Raw genomic sequence first — 13,920 nt, forward strand, 5'->3', positions numbered from 1 at the left:
TATGATGAAAATGTATGTTAGAAAAGTATTAATAAATAGTATGTATAGTAAAATTTTGTATAGGCCTATGCAATATTGCATTGGCGTTTGTGATCAGAACCAGTGGAACCAATACCCCAGCACAGAAAAGTTCAAAGTCCCACAGATTTAGCTTTTCCTACAGTATTGTTGAGAGACAGCGTCTGTGTGCATACTGTACATATGATTTTGTTTTGTGTGTGTTCATTCCAAAAAATCCCATCAGCTGTTTCCACTTGTATTTCTAAAACAACATTGGAGAGTAAATAGAACAGCTGCTTAACTGAAATTAAAAACTGAACTCTCCATATGTAATAATAGAGATCACTCAAGGTCACCAAAATGGATATAGTCAGGGTAAAACAAGATTATTTTTGTATCCATTTGTCCTTGTCAAACACCTCAGCTTAAAGGATTTTGTCTCTATGATGTCTATTAAGTTTATCAAACACGTACTGGTAGTGACTGTCATTTAGGGTAACACAAAATACTGTACTAAATATGAAATGATTTCAACAAAATAGTTTACTATGAACAACCTAACCATTTTGGAGCATCCACTTGTAGTTGCTTGAGTGGTGTGTTTGATATGAGGTCACTTACACACCAGCTTAAACAGTAAGAAATTGAGGGGTGTTTACGCAAACACCCCAGCAAATGGAAATGCATGTTTTCAATTGGTTATTTACCTTACAAAGCACATCATTACAGTGGTTTCATCATATCAAACTTTATTCTCTCTCACCTTTCTCTTTCCTTTCCTAATTTCTGTCCCATTTGTCTTCCCTGAAGGAGTGTAATATTGGCAGTGTTACATGTGATTGTCAGCCAAGGCTATCTTTCGTGGGATGTGTTTTCGGGCACAGTGTCCACACTCAAGGCCAAAAATACTTGTAGTAAACAACCATTTCACTTCCACCTCAAACTGTGATTTCAAACTTTCTCAAATGCCATAAAGTGTTTCTCCTTCTGTTTTAGATGGAACAATATTTTTCATAAAACTACTATGTTCTACTCTTGTCAAACTCCCCAATCTAACCTCAGATTAAAGGTCTCTTGTCCTTCCCATCCTGAAAACTGACATTAGAGATAATCCCCTGCTGCTTCTGCATCATGTGTGTTATGTTAACCATGTATAGAAATTAAAACTTTTCAACATCTAAGGAGTCTTAAAAAGTCCTCTTTTGTGAAGGTTGATCCTCAATCAGGGACTTTGCTTGAAGTTAGTTATTCAAATGTGAGCTACTGTAGGAGTTTACATGACTTAATTCTTCTTTAATTTAGCCTCATTAAAACCCATAAAGGAATGTTATTGAGGATATTACATTTAATGACATATTGGTTTTTACATTGGGAGGGTATCGACACTAAACAAGACTAAACAAACAATGTGACATGTTCTACCACTAACTAGTATTAATGGAACATGAAGACAATGATAATGTGATAGTGGACTGACGCCCCTCACACATAAACCCTCAGTAGTATTGATGTGTGTGTGCTATGCTCAGGCACAATGTGGGTTAGTTGAGGGTTACCGTTGCAGAGGTGAATGTAGAGCACACTTATTCCCCCTGCTGGTAAAGAGAGGACACTGGGCCTCTGAACTGGAACTCTGTCCATAAATAATGACTTTTGTGTGAACCCAGAGTAAAGGAGAACCTCTCAAAGATCTTTTAGTTTCCTTTAGTTCATGTCAGCACAACACCTTTAACACATAAACCTATACTGTCATCCACACAGATATCATCAGACAACCCCCCCCCCAAAAAAAAAATTACGTAAAATGGCTATCTATGATGGTTGTAACAGTATTCTTCTCTTTGAAATCCTCTAAATTGTTGTTAGAAGTAGAAGCACTGGTTCCTCTGGGCATCAGTCACTCCAAAGATATTGTGGTGGAAGAATCCGCCCACTGTCTTGGGCCCCTTACTATAGGGTCATACTGAAGAAGGGCACCCAGCGTAGCAGTCTATTTGAGCTCCTTAAGCTTTTTAGGATCACATTGAAAAAGGAGGAAGAAGGGTGTATTGGCAGACACTTGATTCATTGATTCACCATAGAAGGAAAGTTTGGAGGACTTTTAGAGTTTAGAGGATGCTTAAATTGGTCACACTGAACGAGAAGTTAATCATGGGTTCCTAGAAACATTTCACATTATCTCTCAATGAGATGGTGCTACAAAAGGCAACTGGGTATAACTGTAACATTCTGCATGTTTGATACGTTTCCATTTATATGTGTTTTTGTGTGGTGTGTGTTTGTGTGTGAGAGAGTGAGATTCAGAAAAAGAGAGAGGTGCAAATGAGTACATTAAAAGGAAGGTGATGATATGTCCCTTTTAAATCATGATATTTGGAAGAGAACTATCGACACAACAGTAATGTATAGTTATTGTGAGTATGTATGTGTGCATATGTGCCAGAGCACTACACTGATGCTTGTTCACATTGTGCCATCTTGTGGAGGAGAATCTCAGACCAGTCAAGTTTATTACATGATCATAAACTAGTTTAGCAGACACTGTTACCCAAAGCGACGTACAGGGGGAGTTTTTAACCTGTGACCTCTTAATCTGCAGGAAAATGCTTTAACAATGAACTCTACCTATCCCCATTTTTACATCCAAAGACAATGTTTCGTTCAGTATTTCGTTTACCAAATGAAGTTTGGTATGCTTACGAAAATGTGCTTGCATCAGCTGCAACTGGTTTGTAATGCTTGAATGTATTGCAACTGATACAGAACTTGTTACAAACTCCTCTGTTGCTTTTTATTACATACTAATGCAGTATGCTACTGTATACTGTGTGGGCTGTCTAGAGTCTAACACATTGAACATAGACACAAAAGATTTTTTTTACATCATCTAAAACCTGGGGGGCAGGCACTAATTACTTTACAGAGGTTGGGAAGAGAACATAATAAACTTCATAATGACATACAAGAGATCATGTAAGTATATGATTGCAACTGAATGTATTTAGACATTTAGAAAGGATTTAAGCCTCAGACTCAAACATCTTCTTTCTTCCGTCCATACCAGCCTTATCTTCAATGTTCTTTCGCCAATCACCGGTCTGTATTTCCTGTTGTGTAAGAGAAGACATGAATGCTGTGATTAAGCGTCATAGTAAAAATCTGCTAGTACTGCCTTAATAAATGTGAAGATACTGTAAGCTAAGGACCTAGAGTTAAAATTAGCTCTTCTTTGAAAGGTAATGACTGAATAACTGTGCAAGTTTGGTTGACCCACCTCTTCCTTGTGCTCCTTCTTAACTTGTTTTAAGTGGGACCTCAGATCCAGATCTACTTTGTGTCTAGAGCCCAGCAGAGCAGCAAGCATAGCATCAGCAGACATTCGCACTTTCTTCAAGGCAGGCTTCTTGAACTTCATTCCATTCAGGTCCTGCACTTTTATTTTCAAATCTTCAATCTGTTCATAGAGATAAAAATAAATTCAGACAAGCCCTCCTTCTACTGGCAGGATCAAACTAATTCACAAAATGTGTAGCCTTTGTCAAATATAAAAAAATATGAATATATGGTAAAAACATATTGTATACTGTATACTGTAAATTACCCTTGAACTATTATCGTTGAAGAATAGACAATGTGTGTCTTGTAAGTATGAAGAATGGAATACATAGGAATACGTAAAACAAAAAATGATTACTATGTAAATAGTTGGAAAAAAGCTACACCTCCTTGTTGGTCTTGGTGACCTTGTTTTCCATGTCATATCTCTCCTCATCAACAACATCAATCTGATGATGGAGCTTCTTGCACAGATCCTAGAGAAAAAGTAAAGAATTGTTGAGATAAAATCACCTTGCAGACTACCAGTATATGGCAGTTGCAGATAATATACAACCTTAGCAGATAATGGACAGATATAATGTGGGCCCCAAGAAATCCAGATGACTTTCACCAGATGGAGAGTACCTGCAGCTCCAGCATGCTTCCGGGGAGGGATAAAACAGGGCAGTTCTCCTCCATGTATCTATGCTTCTCTTCCACAGCCTTGATGGCCTCTTGCTCCAACCATTTGTGACCTATGTGGAGTATTAAACTCTGGAACATAGATCAGATACAAGGGTTACTGTGGCCAGTTACACAGTATCTTTGCACAAGGCCAGATTAACTATTATATTAGATTTGATGGCGTCATGGGGACTGCGTATGGTTTCATGGGGATTGCATAGTTTTCAGTAATGGAGAAATAACTAAACAGCAAAAAAGGCAGTTTAAACAGATTATTATTGCTCTTGGTTATATTGCTGTGGTGACTACTGTTACAGACATGGTTTAATCTAGAGCTCTGAAAACTCTGAACAGTGAATGAAATACAATTGTCCATAGACATTTTAAAATGCCATATTAACTTTTTACTCAGTGAGGGGGGTTCAACTTCACTTTGTTCATGTCTACATTTGTGTACTTACCTTCAGATGATGCCTGCGGCTTGATGTCATCTTTTTACTTTAAAGAAGTTGAGGGAACAAAGAATACAATTATGTAAAATGTAATAACCAAAGGTAGGTTATCTAATCAATGCCACTCATTTGCTGTCTCTATGCTACCATTGATTCTCAAAAGCACTATAGCTAAGCATTTGAGAAAACAATACCAGAATTCTCACTTACTCAGACATCTTTGCTGGTGGTTGAGACCCTCCCTTTGAATAGAAAAGGTTTACTTGTTATATGTTTTTTGCCTGTGTTCCTATCCTCCAGAGTTTTAAGACATGTTTTATCTTCAGACTTTGAAACCTTGTTAAAGCAAAAAACATTTCTATATTTGGAAAGGGTGTGGAGCATCTGTTGTCTTCATATGATGCTCATTCAGTGAATTCCTCACTGAGGTGGTCACACATGCACACCCCAAAACCACAACAGCTGAGAATGGTCCTGCCTTCATTGGAATTTTTCTTTCTCAGTCTTCCAAGACAAAACGTATCAAAAGGTCCCACTGGGTGCCCCTACTCTGAATAGTTTAGACTAGATTGCAAGTGACGCAACTACTTTTGGGATATTGACACAATGAAGTAGGTATGACAATTATTTACCTATTTAAAATATTTTGTTTTTACCTAAATAAATTTATTAGAATTAATCTATTTAACTGAATTCATTTTTAATTGTACATCTATCCATTGATTTAATAAATTACAGCAACTGAGGACGGTGTGTTTTATCAGACAACCATTTTCACATCTTAAATGTAGTAAATGTAGTACCAAAAACCCACTGCCAAGGTGGGCACTGACCCCGCTGTGAGCTATCAATAAAAGCATACTCTTTTGTGGATATAAACCAACCCCACCCATCTTCTCAGACATCTGTGTGCAGATAGTATAACTATCTGTTTATTGGAAAACACATGATACATAAAACCTGATGATAAACAAGTCAAGCATACATAAAGGAATGGAAATAATCTCACCTATGAGTGAAGAAGAGCAGTTCTGTTGGGACAGAGGGAGGTGTGTGACTGGCAAACAAGTGAGAAGATGTATGATGAGGGTATATATAGGGCAGTTCTAGGATCAGTGCACTGTTTATGGACGTCCAGACATCCTTACACCAATGGTCTAGTGTGTCCCAGGAATATCCTCCATGAAATGTCCTCAAGAATCAGTAGTTGCAAAATCAACAATGGTATCAGTTGACACTAGTAAGAATATAGTTGCAATATAGCATTTTTCACTAACAAATTAAATTCTAACTTGTTACAGTGTAATTGCATTAATACAAAACTGTGTAATAGGCAATGTAACAGCAGGATCAACATATGAGTACATCTAATATGTTATTAAGTTGTGAAAACATATTACACAAATATACCTGTGCATTGAATGGGTTAAGCACCACTCTGAGAACAGCTTTGTCCTTTTGCGGTTGTGGTCAGGTTATCTTCTTTTGGGGTATATTAAAAAAAAGCAACTCTAAGGTCTATGTATAATGTCTATGTCTAATTTTGCACACATTGGATGACATTTTTTACTTCTAGTCTGTTCCACAATGTAATAAATAGTAAACTCAATTAGGTACGTTGCCTTTCACACAGTACTTTCAAATAACAAGAAAACTTTAATGTAAGTGTTTATTTATAAATCCATAAAGATAAATCCTGCATGGGTGGAAGATGTTTGTTCTACTTCAGAAATGATATTGAAGTGAAAGTAGACAGCAAAAACATTTATGGGGAAATAAAACTGTAACCACATAAATCAATGAACACATTTCTTAAAATGTATAAAAAGAGGTTGTGTTAAAATAATAGAATACAGGAATGAGCTAACTCAGATGTAAAAAGTAGGTAAAAATAAGTGCCCTGTGAACTTTTTCCGCTTTGCTTGACCTCACAGAGCCGTCTTCAGTGACAACACCAGCTGTCTTCTAAACTGGTCATGTTTATTGATCCAATTAGGATGAAGCTGATCGACAGCTTCCCAAGTGATGCACGTGTGTTAGGGTCAGCACTGGCTAGAGCAAGTAACATCCTGGCCGTAGGATGTGGATATGTCATCTATCCATGTTTTGATGTCAGACAACTTTAGTAAAAACACAGCACCCATTGAATCAGGACTCTACAAAGACCTGCAATTATCAATGATACACATATAGTTCATCCACTGACCTTTGTATTATACACTAATATTGAAATAATACAGTAAATAATATGGATAAACAAATATAACTCTTGAAACTACATTCCGAATGTATCATTTGGAATGTAGTTTGAATGTAATTTAAACATGCAGGAAAAAAAGTTATTTTATTGTAAATTAATATAGTAATAATACTAATTACTTACTAGATTTAAAATGTATTTCAGTAACATAACATCGATCCATTTTGCTGTATTGTTATTATCTACAACTACTGTATCAAGTAGAAGTACAAGACAGCAGTTCATAAATTCACTTTAAATAACAAATACATCAACTTCAACAATATTGCATTTGGGAATGTAAGTATAAACGTATGAAACTCTTAACTGTCTGCACACCCCAAAAGATATCCACATTGAGCACATTCACTAGAAAATGACAAGAGTATCATATCTCACCTCTAAGATGAGAAAACAGAAAGATGAGGATTAAGACAGATTACTGCCAAGCCAGTGTGTAGGGCAGCGTTCTCGTTATAGAAATAGGTCCTTGTCAGGCCAATAGGCCATGCACTTTCATCCTGAAATGCCAGCCCAATCATAAATCAGCTGTCTTCAAGCAGCTGTTTGTTCTTTTTTAATCTGTCATTTGAGATTGCCCTATGGGTTGTATTCAAATAATTAAAATATATTTGTTTGTGAAGTACAAGCATGAGTGTTTGATTTTAAAGTTGTTTTATTCAGTTCAAATCATTTGATGTACATCACAAAAGTCAGTAGCAAGATGTTCATAGTCTAAATACATACACAAAAACAAATTTAAAATTCAGCTTCTTAAAATTCGTCCCTGATAAAAAAAAAAAAAAAGATCACACAGATGTTAAGGGCATTGCTGATACCATCACCTAATCCCTGATCATGTGCGCCACAGTATAACCATGTTCTTTCTCCACACATCCACAAATAACTAAACACATTTTTCTGTTCAGTGTAGGGCTGCAACAACGAATCGATTTAAATCGATTATTAAAAGCGTTGGCAACGAATTTCATTATCGATTCGTTGTGTCGCGCGATTATTACACCACTCAATATGTAGCGGAGATGTTTAAGTATTAGAAAAAAGGTTTAGTTGAGCGCGGAGCGGAGGTAGAGGAAAGGCCATCGGAGAGACGTTGTTGAGTAACGTTGTTCTGAAACACATGGCGGAGGCAGATAAATCAGTACGACCCAAGGTGTGGAAGCATTTCACACTAAATACATCGAAACAGTGTGTTCATTGACCGAGGTGAAGTTAGTTTCATATTCGACATTCGTCTCACATTCGGAAGACCTCGCAAATCTTAACCTTTTTCAAAATTGTGTCAACAAATCTTAAATATACACCAGATTATTCTAATCAAGTCTGGCCTACTTCCACAACCTTTCAATTTTCAATAAAGTTTTTAAAAAAACTATAAATTGCTCATCTTGGAAAATAGCATTACATCCAGACTAATATTAATAACTTTTTCAAAATTGTGTGCTTGTTTGTGCACATTCTGAAGATGTTTTGCACTGTCAATTCTGTTTTTGAATAAAGGGTTGGAAGTTAATGCTTTTTTGTTTTTTATCCGATTCATCGAAAAAAGAATCGTCAGATTAATCGATTATTAAAATAATCGTTAGTTGCAGCCCTAGTTCAGTGCATTTTAAATCTAAACAAAACTATTGCTACTCCAGATCTTAAAAGCAACAAGCGCTCGTGTAGCATAGATACTTCGCAATTTTGATCTTGTCAAAAAAAAAAAAAAAAAACGCATTGCGTACTGAAGAACTTTGCTTCTCTTGAGCATTAAGATTATTTGGATTTGGCAAAGCCAACTCTGTCATTATCACGGTCAAAGACGGTGTAGTACTGGCCAATGAATACATCCCCCAGGATCCACAGGGGCCCAGCCGGGGCAGGGATATCCAGACCCATGAATCCACTCAGACAGATGGTCTTTCCTGCCTGGGTCTCCTAAAGAGGTGAAGGATACACACATCCATTCAGTCAGACACAAAGCCCTATGATCGATCATCTAAATATAATACCTGAAGGTCCAAACTCAATATTTCTTAATAATAATAATAAACAGTCAAAACACAATCCTGACAGTTTGTCCATGCTACAACATGCCACTTGAGTAGGTTTTCCAGTGGATTATTGTTATGGAGATGGAGACACTGCGCCCCCCCCTGCTGGTCATCCCTGATAATTGACAATCTCAGCCAATGTTCTACTCACCTTGAGTACATACTGCTCTCCGGTCAAAGTGTAGGCCTGTCCACCCAGGTTAAAAGTGATGATGGGAAGGGTTGGGATCTTGTCACAGTTCACCATGTACTACAACACCACAAGACATACCTCATAAATGAAACACTGAAGAACCCCTAGTGAACTACAGTGAAATACAGTTTTTAACTAAGCAGGCCATCTCAAATGCAGAGCATTGTATGAAATAAACCCAGCACTACTACACGTTTACACAATTCGGTATCTATATAAGGCCAGTATGCTATGAGTTAGGAATTTGAAAACAAATACAAAGTCGATCTCTCCAGTTTGGTAAAGGAATTTCAGATCCATACCTCTCCCTGAATGAGCGGGGTGGCTCCAATGGCCTTCTGCAGAGCCTTGACCTCAGCCGCGGGGCCGGTGATGAGGGACGTGCCGGTGTCAACAATAGCCTCGCAGCCACTCTTGCACAGGGCCAGCTGGCTTCCCACATCCATACTGAAACACAGTTCCACATCCAGTCTCACAACTGGGAACTTGAACTGCTTTACTAACTGTAATCGGTAAATGGGAGAATATAAAAAAAAAGAGGAGATAATGTACCCCCCCCCCCACAAACATGAAGACAGCAAAATGCCTAATCGTCTTTATTGACCTATCCATGTGGATTTGCCAGTAGGCCTGGCGGCTGATGTTGAGGTAGTGGAAGTCTCCGCTGTAGAATTTGGGGTCGGTTCCTCCCAGCAGTAGCTCACCACCAGGCTCGGTATCAGGGTTTCTGGATGCGCCCGCACACAAACAGTTGTTTGACATTCATATCAACACTTCAGAATTCTCCCCATATTATCATATTTTTCGCCACCTAAAATAAAGCTTGCGTCTCTGTGTCACCTGTTCAGGTAGAAGGAAAAGATGTTCTGGTCAACTTTCTTCTGGCTCATGATGTTGTCAAAGACGGGGTCCACTCCATCCACAGAGATGCGCGGGTAGGCCATGCCCAGGATGCCGTCGAATTTGGCTGCGATGAAGGCAACCCCAGGCTGCTTGATGGCCTCCCCAAACACCTGTTTCTCAATCGATAGGTCACCAATCTGACAACCCAAAAGGAGACAGAAACAGGCACATGCAGAGATAGAGTGACAAACAAAGAGACCATGCAGTCATTAAAAGTCTCACTGGAACCAACCCAGTGTTTACACATCCTCTCAATCAAGCATAAACATCTATAAAGATCAATGGTTGTGGTTGTCATACCGTGCATGTGTCCTGGCTGAGGTATCCAGACAGACTACCAGAGCCGTACTGGATGGCAAAATCAGTTCCATTCTTCACATATGTGCTGGACTTGGCAGAATTATACTTGTGGTGAAGTACTGTGAGGGGACAAGTCGCACTGTTAGTGTTTTGCATAACAAGCTTCAGGTTCACTGTCTTACTCAATAGTCCTGAGCTCAGCTATTGTGTGTGCTTGAGTCAGTGAAAGTTCCAAGTCTGTGTAGCATACTTACGACAGGCAATGTCAGTGAAGGAGCAGTGTATTGAGGGTACCCACAGGTTGGAAGAGCCTGTGTCAAACACCACAGTGAAGGGCTGTGCAGGGGTTCCCAGGCCAATCTCTCCATAGTACTGGGCCTAAACACACAGAACAACACAAGCATTGTGGTTCAATAGTCTTGTGTGTTTTCTGTAAAGCACAGTAAACATACGCACCACAGCAGAAAGGGTAGGTATGGGTGCTTTTGCAAAACCATGCCTGTTCCTGTCAGGTCTCGACTTCAGCAAAACAAATTCTATGACTATCACTAAAAGGGCTTCCAACTGTGTCACTAAATACTTTCAAAGAATATAAATCTGTTATTTAGCCCCTTAATGCTCCAATGGTCAGCTACTGGCTCAAAGCACATTTCTCAGCAAAAAAATTATGACACTTCCTACGCCTGACTCAATTTCCTCCTCACATGACTGTATGCAAGACAGGGCTATTACTTAATGACTAATAGGCTTTCTAGACGATATTCAACCAGAGTTTCTAGATTAGGTTATCCCTGTTTGGTTCTAAAAAAACACTCTCCATTGAAAAACAGTACATGTAAGCTTTCTTCCAACAGCTTACAAATAGCAAGCTTTACTTGGTAAAAGTTGCTATTAAAAGGCAAGATGGGTACATTTTGAGGACGTAGCAATTTTAACTCAAGGGTGAAAGGATTTAAACCAAAAATATCCCATCCCGTCCCTTAAAAGTCCTCCAATACATATGAACGCGCTACCTGACTACTACCGGGGGGTAGGTATTTCGGCAAAAATGACAGTGCTTCTCAACATTAGCTACCCTGTATTTAAATGGCCTGACCAAGAGACGGGGGGTAGATTCATGCCCTGTGATTAGCACAAGACTGAATGGTTTATCATGTGATTGGGAATCATCTATTGTTGTAGAAAAGCTGCAGAGGCCTAAACTCTGCAGCTTTTTTACACTTTTTACTGTGACACTATGCACACGCGCATATACAACAGTTCTGTGGAAAATTCTTAGGCACAAATGAATTCAAAAGTAAGCAAAACATTTTGAGATATTAAAATGAAAAGACAAATTATCAACATTGCACTGTATTTATGCTGCAGTATAAATAAATAAATAAATAAATAAATAAATATATATATATATATATATATAAATATATATATATATATATATATATATATATATATATATATATATATAAATATATATATATATATATATATATATATATAAATATATATATATATATATATATATATATATATATATATATATATATATATATATATATATATATATATATATATATATATATATATATATATATATATATATATATATATATATATATATAAGCTTGTGTCAACTGGTCAGGAAAAAGAAAGGTTACAGCTCAGCAGTCCCATCTGAGTCACCAGTCATATGACCAAGGTTACTCTTCTGTCACACCCCTACAAAAGAGATTACCACCAAAGACAAATGTAAAATTTGATCGGAGCAGAAATCTTACAATTATAGATGTTGAGGTAGTCGGCTTTACTAGCAGTACTATTCCAATTTGTCAAGGAGGATTAACAAGGAAGGCCTGACAAATTGCCACACAAGAAAGTCTTTGTAGCATTTTCTCCTACTGCTTGGCTTTTAGCTTCAAAACAGTGCATTAAGGAAAAAGAAAGACTAACAGTCCACAGGTCACTGCTTAGTTGAGTGTGGAGCAGCTTACATCAAGGTAGTTCTTCAGGGTCTCTGGAGTGGGCCCATTGCTGGATGGGAAGCCAAAGTTGTACTTAAGGGAGTGTTGCCCAGCCAAAAGCTCCTCAGCTTTTTTTCCAGAGTCGGTTAGTTGACGTCTAATGGAACGGAATTTATTTAACGGAATTCTAAGAGAGAAACAGAAAGCGAAGAGTGTGTAATACATCTGTTTGAAACGTTTGGTCAGCAAGCTTCGTAGTCAGTCACCCTGGACATTGTATTCTTTCTCTCAGACTGTTTCCTTGTTGCAGTTCTCTGTGGCACTGACCATCAGAAACCTAAAGGGAAAAGAAGAGTTCCAAAGTCCTGTTATTTGGTATGCCAACGACAAGAGTTGCATTTGGCTGGCCACTGTTTGCAACCTGGGCCTAACACTAGCAAGACTGCTGCGTTAATGACTTCCACAATAAAGACAACAGCACAGATCTGTGCTTCGACAGAGCTTCGAAGCTCTCTTCATAATGACGTCTGTACCTTCATTCACGTCGAGTTGCCAAATTAACTGCACAACAAACTGTCTAACAATTTTGCAGCAACAAAGCTTTTCACTAATAGTGTGTGCACTCATTGCGCAGTAACGCCTAGTTAAAAAAGGCAAATAACTGGCTAGCTTAATAGTTTTACTATATGGTTTCATACGGCCAACTGTGTAGCTTAGCCTAGCTAACTAACTGGCTACTACTACTGGTAATATGACACACTATGTACTATATAAAGAAAAATAAGCTAGTTCGCCAGTAGAATACAACACCATTCATAGCTAATGTCAACGTTGACGTTACATTTTTGTTGATGTAACGTTAGAGGCTAGTCAACTACTAGCTACTGCCTGACTGTCATTAGTAGCTAAAAGGCACGTAACTGACTGCTAGCTTAGATCATTTAATTTGGAAAGAGCTAGCTACTTAGCTTGCTCGCTAGCTAACAACAAAACAGCATTGCTTGACCATGTAGCTGGAGCTAGCTTGCTAGCAACTTGTAAGCTAATGTGACTTACCGAATAAGGGCGTCATTAGTCAAAGCAAGTCCGGCAAACAGACACAGGTACAGAATCTTCATTATACAGCTGCAGGTAAACTATCTGTGCTGAGCAAATTACAACTCTCAAAGCCAGCACAATGACCTCGCAGTTCTACTTCTGTGATCAACAACAACAGCCCTTTTATCAACTGATGGTAGCGCTGAGTCATAATCATGTGATTGGGGTGACGTTCCAGAACTACTTTTTTTTTTTTTTCACGTTCCAGAAATACTGAGGCTAGATCAAATGTGCAAGAATAAAAAGGGGCGTAATGTCCCAAAAAATTATAGCGCCCTTTCATTTAAAATGTAGTGTGGAAGAATCACATGCTTAAATGTGACAGACAGTGATTATCAATTACACCAAAACGAAAGCAAAAAACTGTAAAACTGTTAAGATCATGGGGTAAAAATAAATACAGAAGTGATACCAAGGGTGCTCAGTCACTGTTAGTTTTATTGCTTCTCGCGCAAGATATTTTGAAATATATCAGAACGCAGAGACAAGTAGGCCTACTAGTCACATGGCATTAGGTGCATTCGACATGGGCTGCGGTTGCATGAAACGACCGGCGAGAGTAGCCGCTTGCAGTCGGGGAGGAGTTGAAAACGTCTCTGTAAAGTCGGACATTCCAGCTTCTCGTGGTTTGCTGCGTTGACGTCAGTCATGGCCGATCAAGCGCTGTTTGCTTACTTTACTTTATTTATAATTAAACTTAGTCTTTCCGTTAGTG

At 38.2% G+C, this 13,920-nt stretch overlaps 2 protein-coding genes across 2 annotated transcripts; both read right to left on the reverse strand.

The window, feature by feature from the left end:
* Positions 1-2,493: 2,493 nt before the first annotated feature.
* LOC136955388 (troponin I, fast skeletal muscle-like) lies at positions 2,494-5,512 on the reverse strand. The gene is made up of 7 exons (XM_067249083.1): positions 5,464-5,512; positions 4,665-4,696; positions 4,464-4,500; positions 3,964-4,092; positions 3,723-3,812; positions 3,275-3,454; positions 2,494-3,107 (listed from the first exon to the last, which is right to left on the reverse strand). Exons 2-7 carry the CDS (start codon positions 4,670-4,672, stop codon positions 3,021-3,023), a joined length of 531 nt encoding a protein of 176 aa, XP_067105184.1. The 5' UTR covers positions 4,673-4,696; positions 5,464-5,512; the 3' UTR covers positions 2,494-3,020.
* A 1,839-nt stretch (positions 5,513-7,351) lies between these two features.
* Positions 7,352-13,323, reverse strand: ctsd (cathepsin D). Its single transcript, XM_067249082.1, has 9 exons — positions 13,164-13,323; positions 12,138-12,294; positions 10,401-10,524; positions 10,147-10,265; positions 9,784-9,983; positions 9,548-9,670; positions 9,246-9,390; positions 8,902-9,000; positions 7,352-8,634 (listed from the first exon to the last, which is right to left on the reverse strand). The coding sequence occupies exons 1-9, from the start codon at positions 13,223-13,225 to the stop codon at positions 8,473-8,475; spliced, it is 1,191 nt and encodes a 396-aa protein (XP_067105183.1). The 5' UTR covers positions 13,226-13,323; the 3' UTR covers positions 7,352-8,472.
* Positions 13,324-13,920: the final 597 nt, after the last annotated feature.

This window comes from Osmerus mordax, chromosome 13, assembly GCF_038355195.1.
Source record: "Osmerus mordax isolate fOsmMor3 chromosome 13, fOsmMor3.pri, whole genome shotgun sequence".
Taxonomy (NCBI): Eukaryota; Metazoa; Chordata; class Actinopteri; order Osmeriformes; family Osmeridae; genus Osmerus; species Osmerus mordax.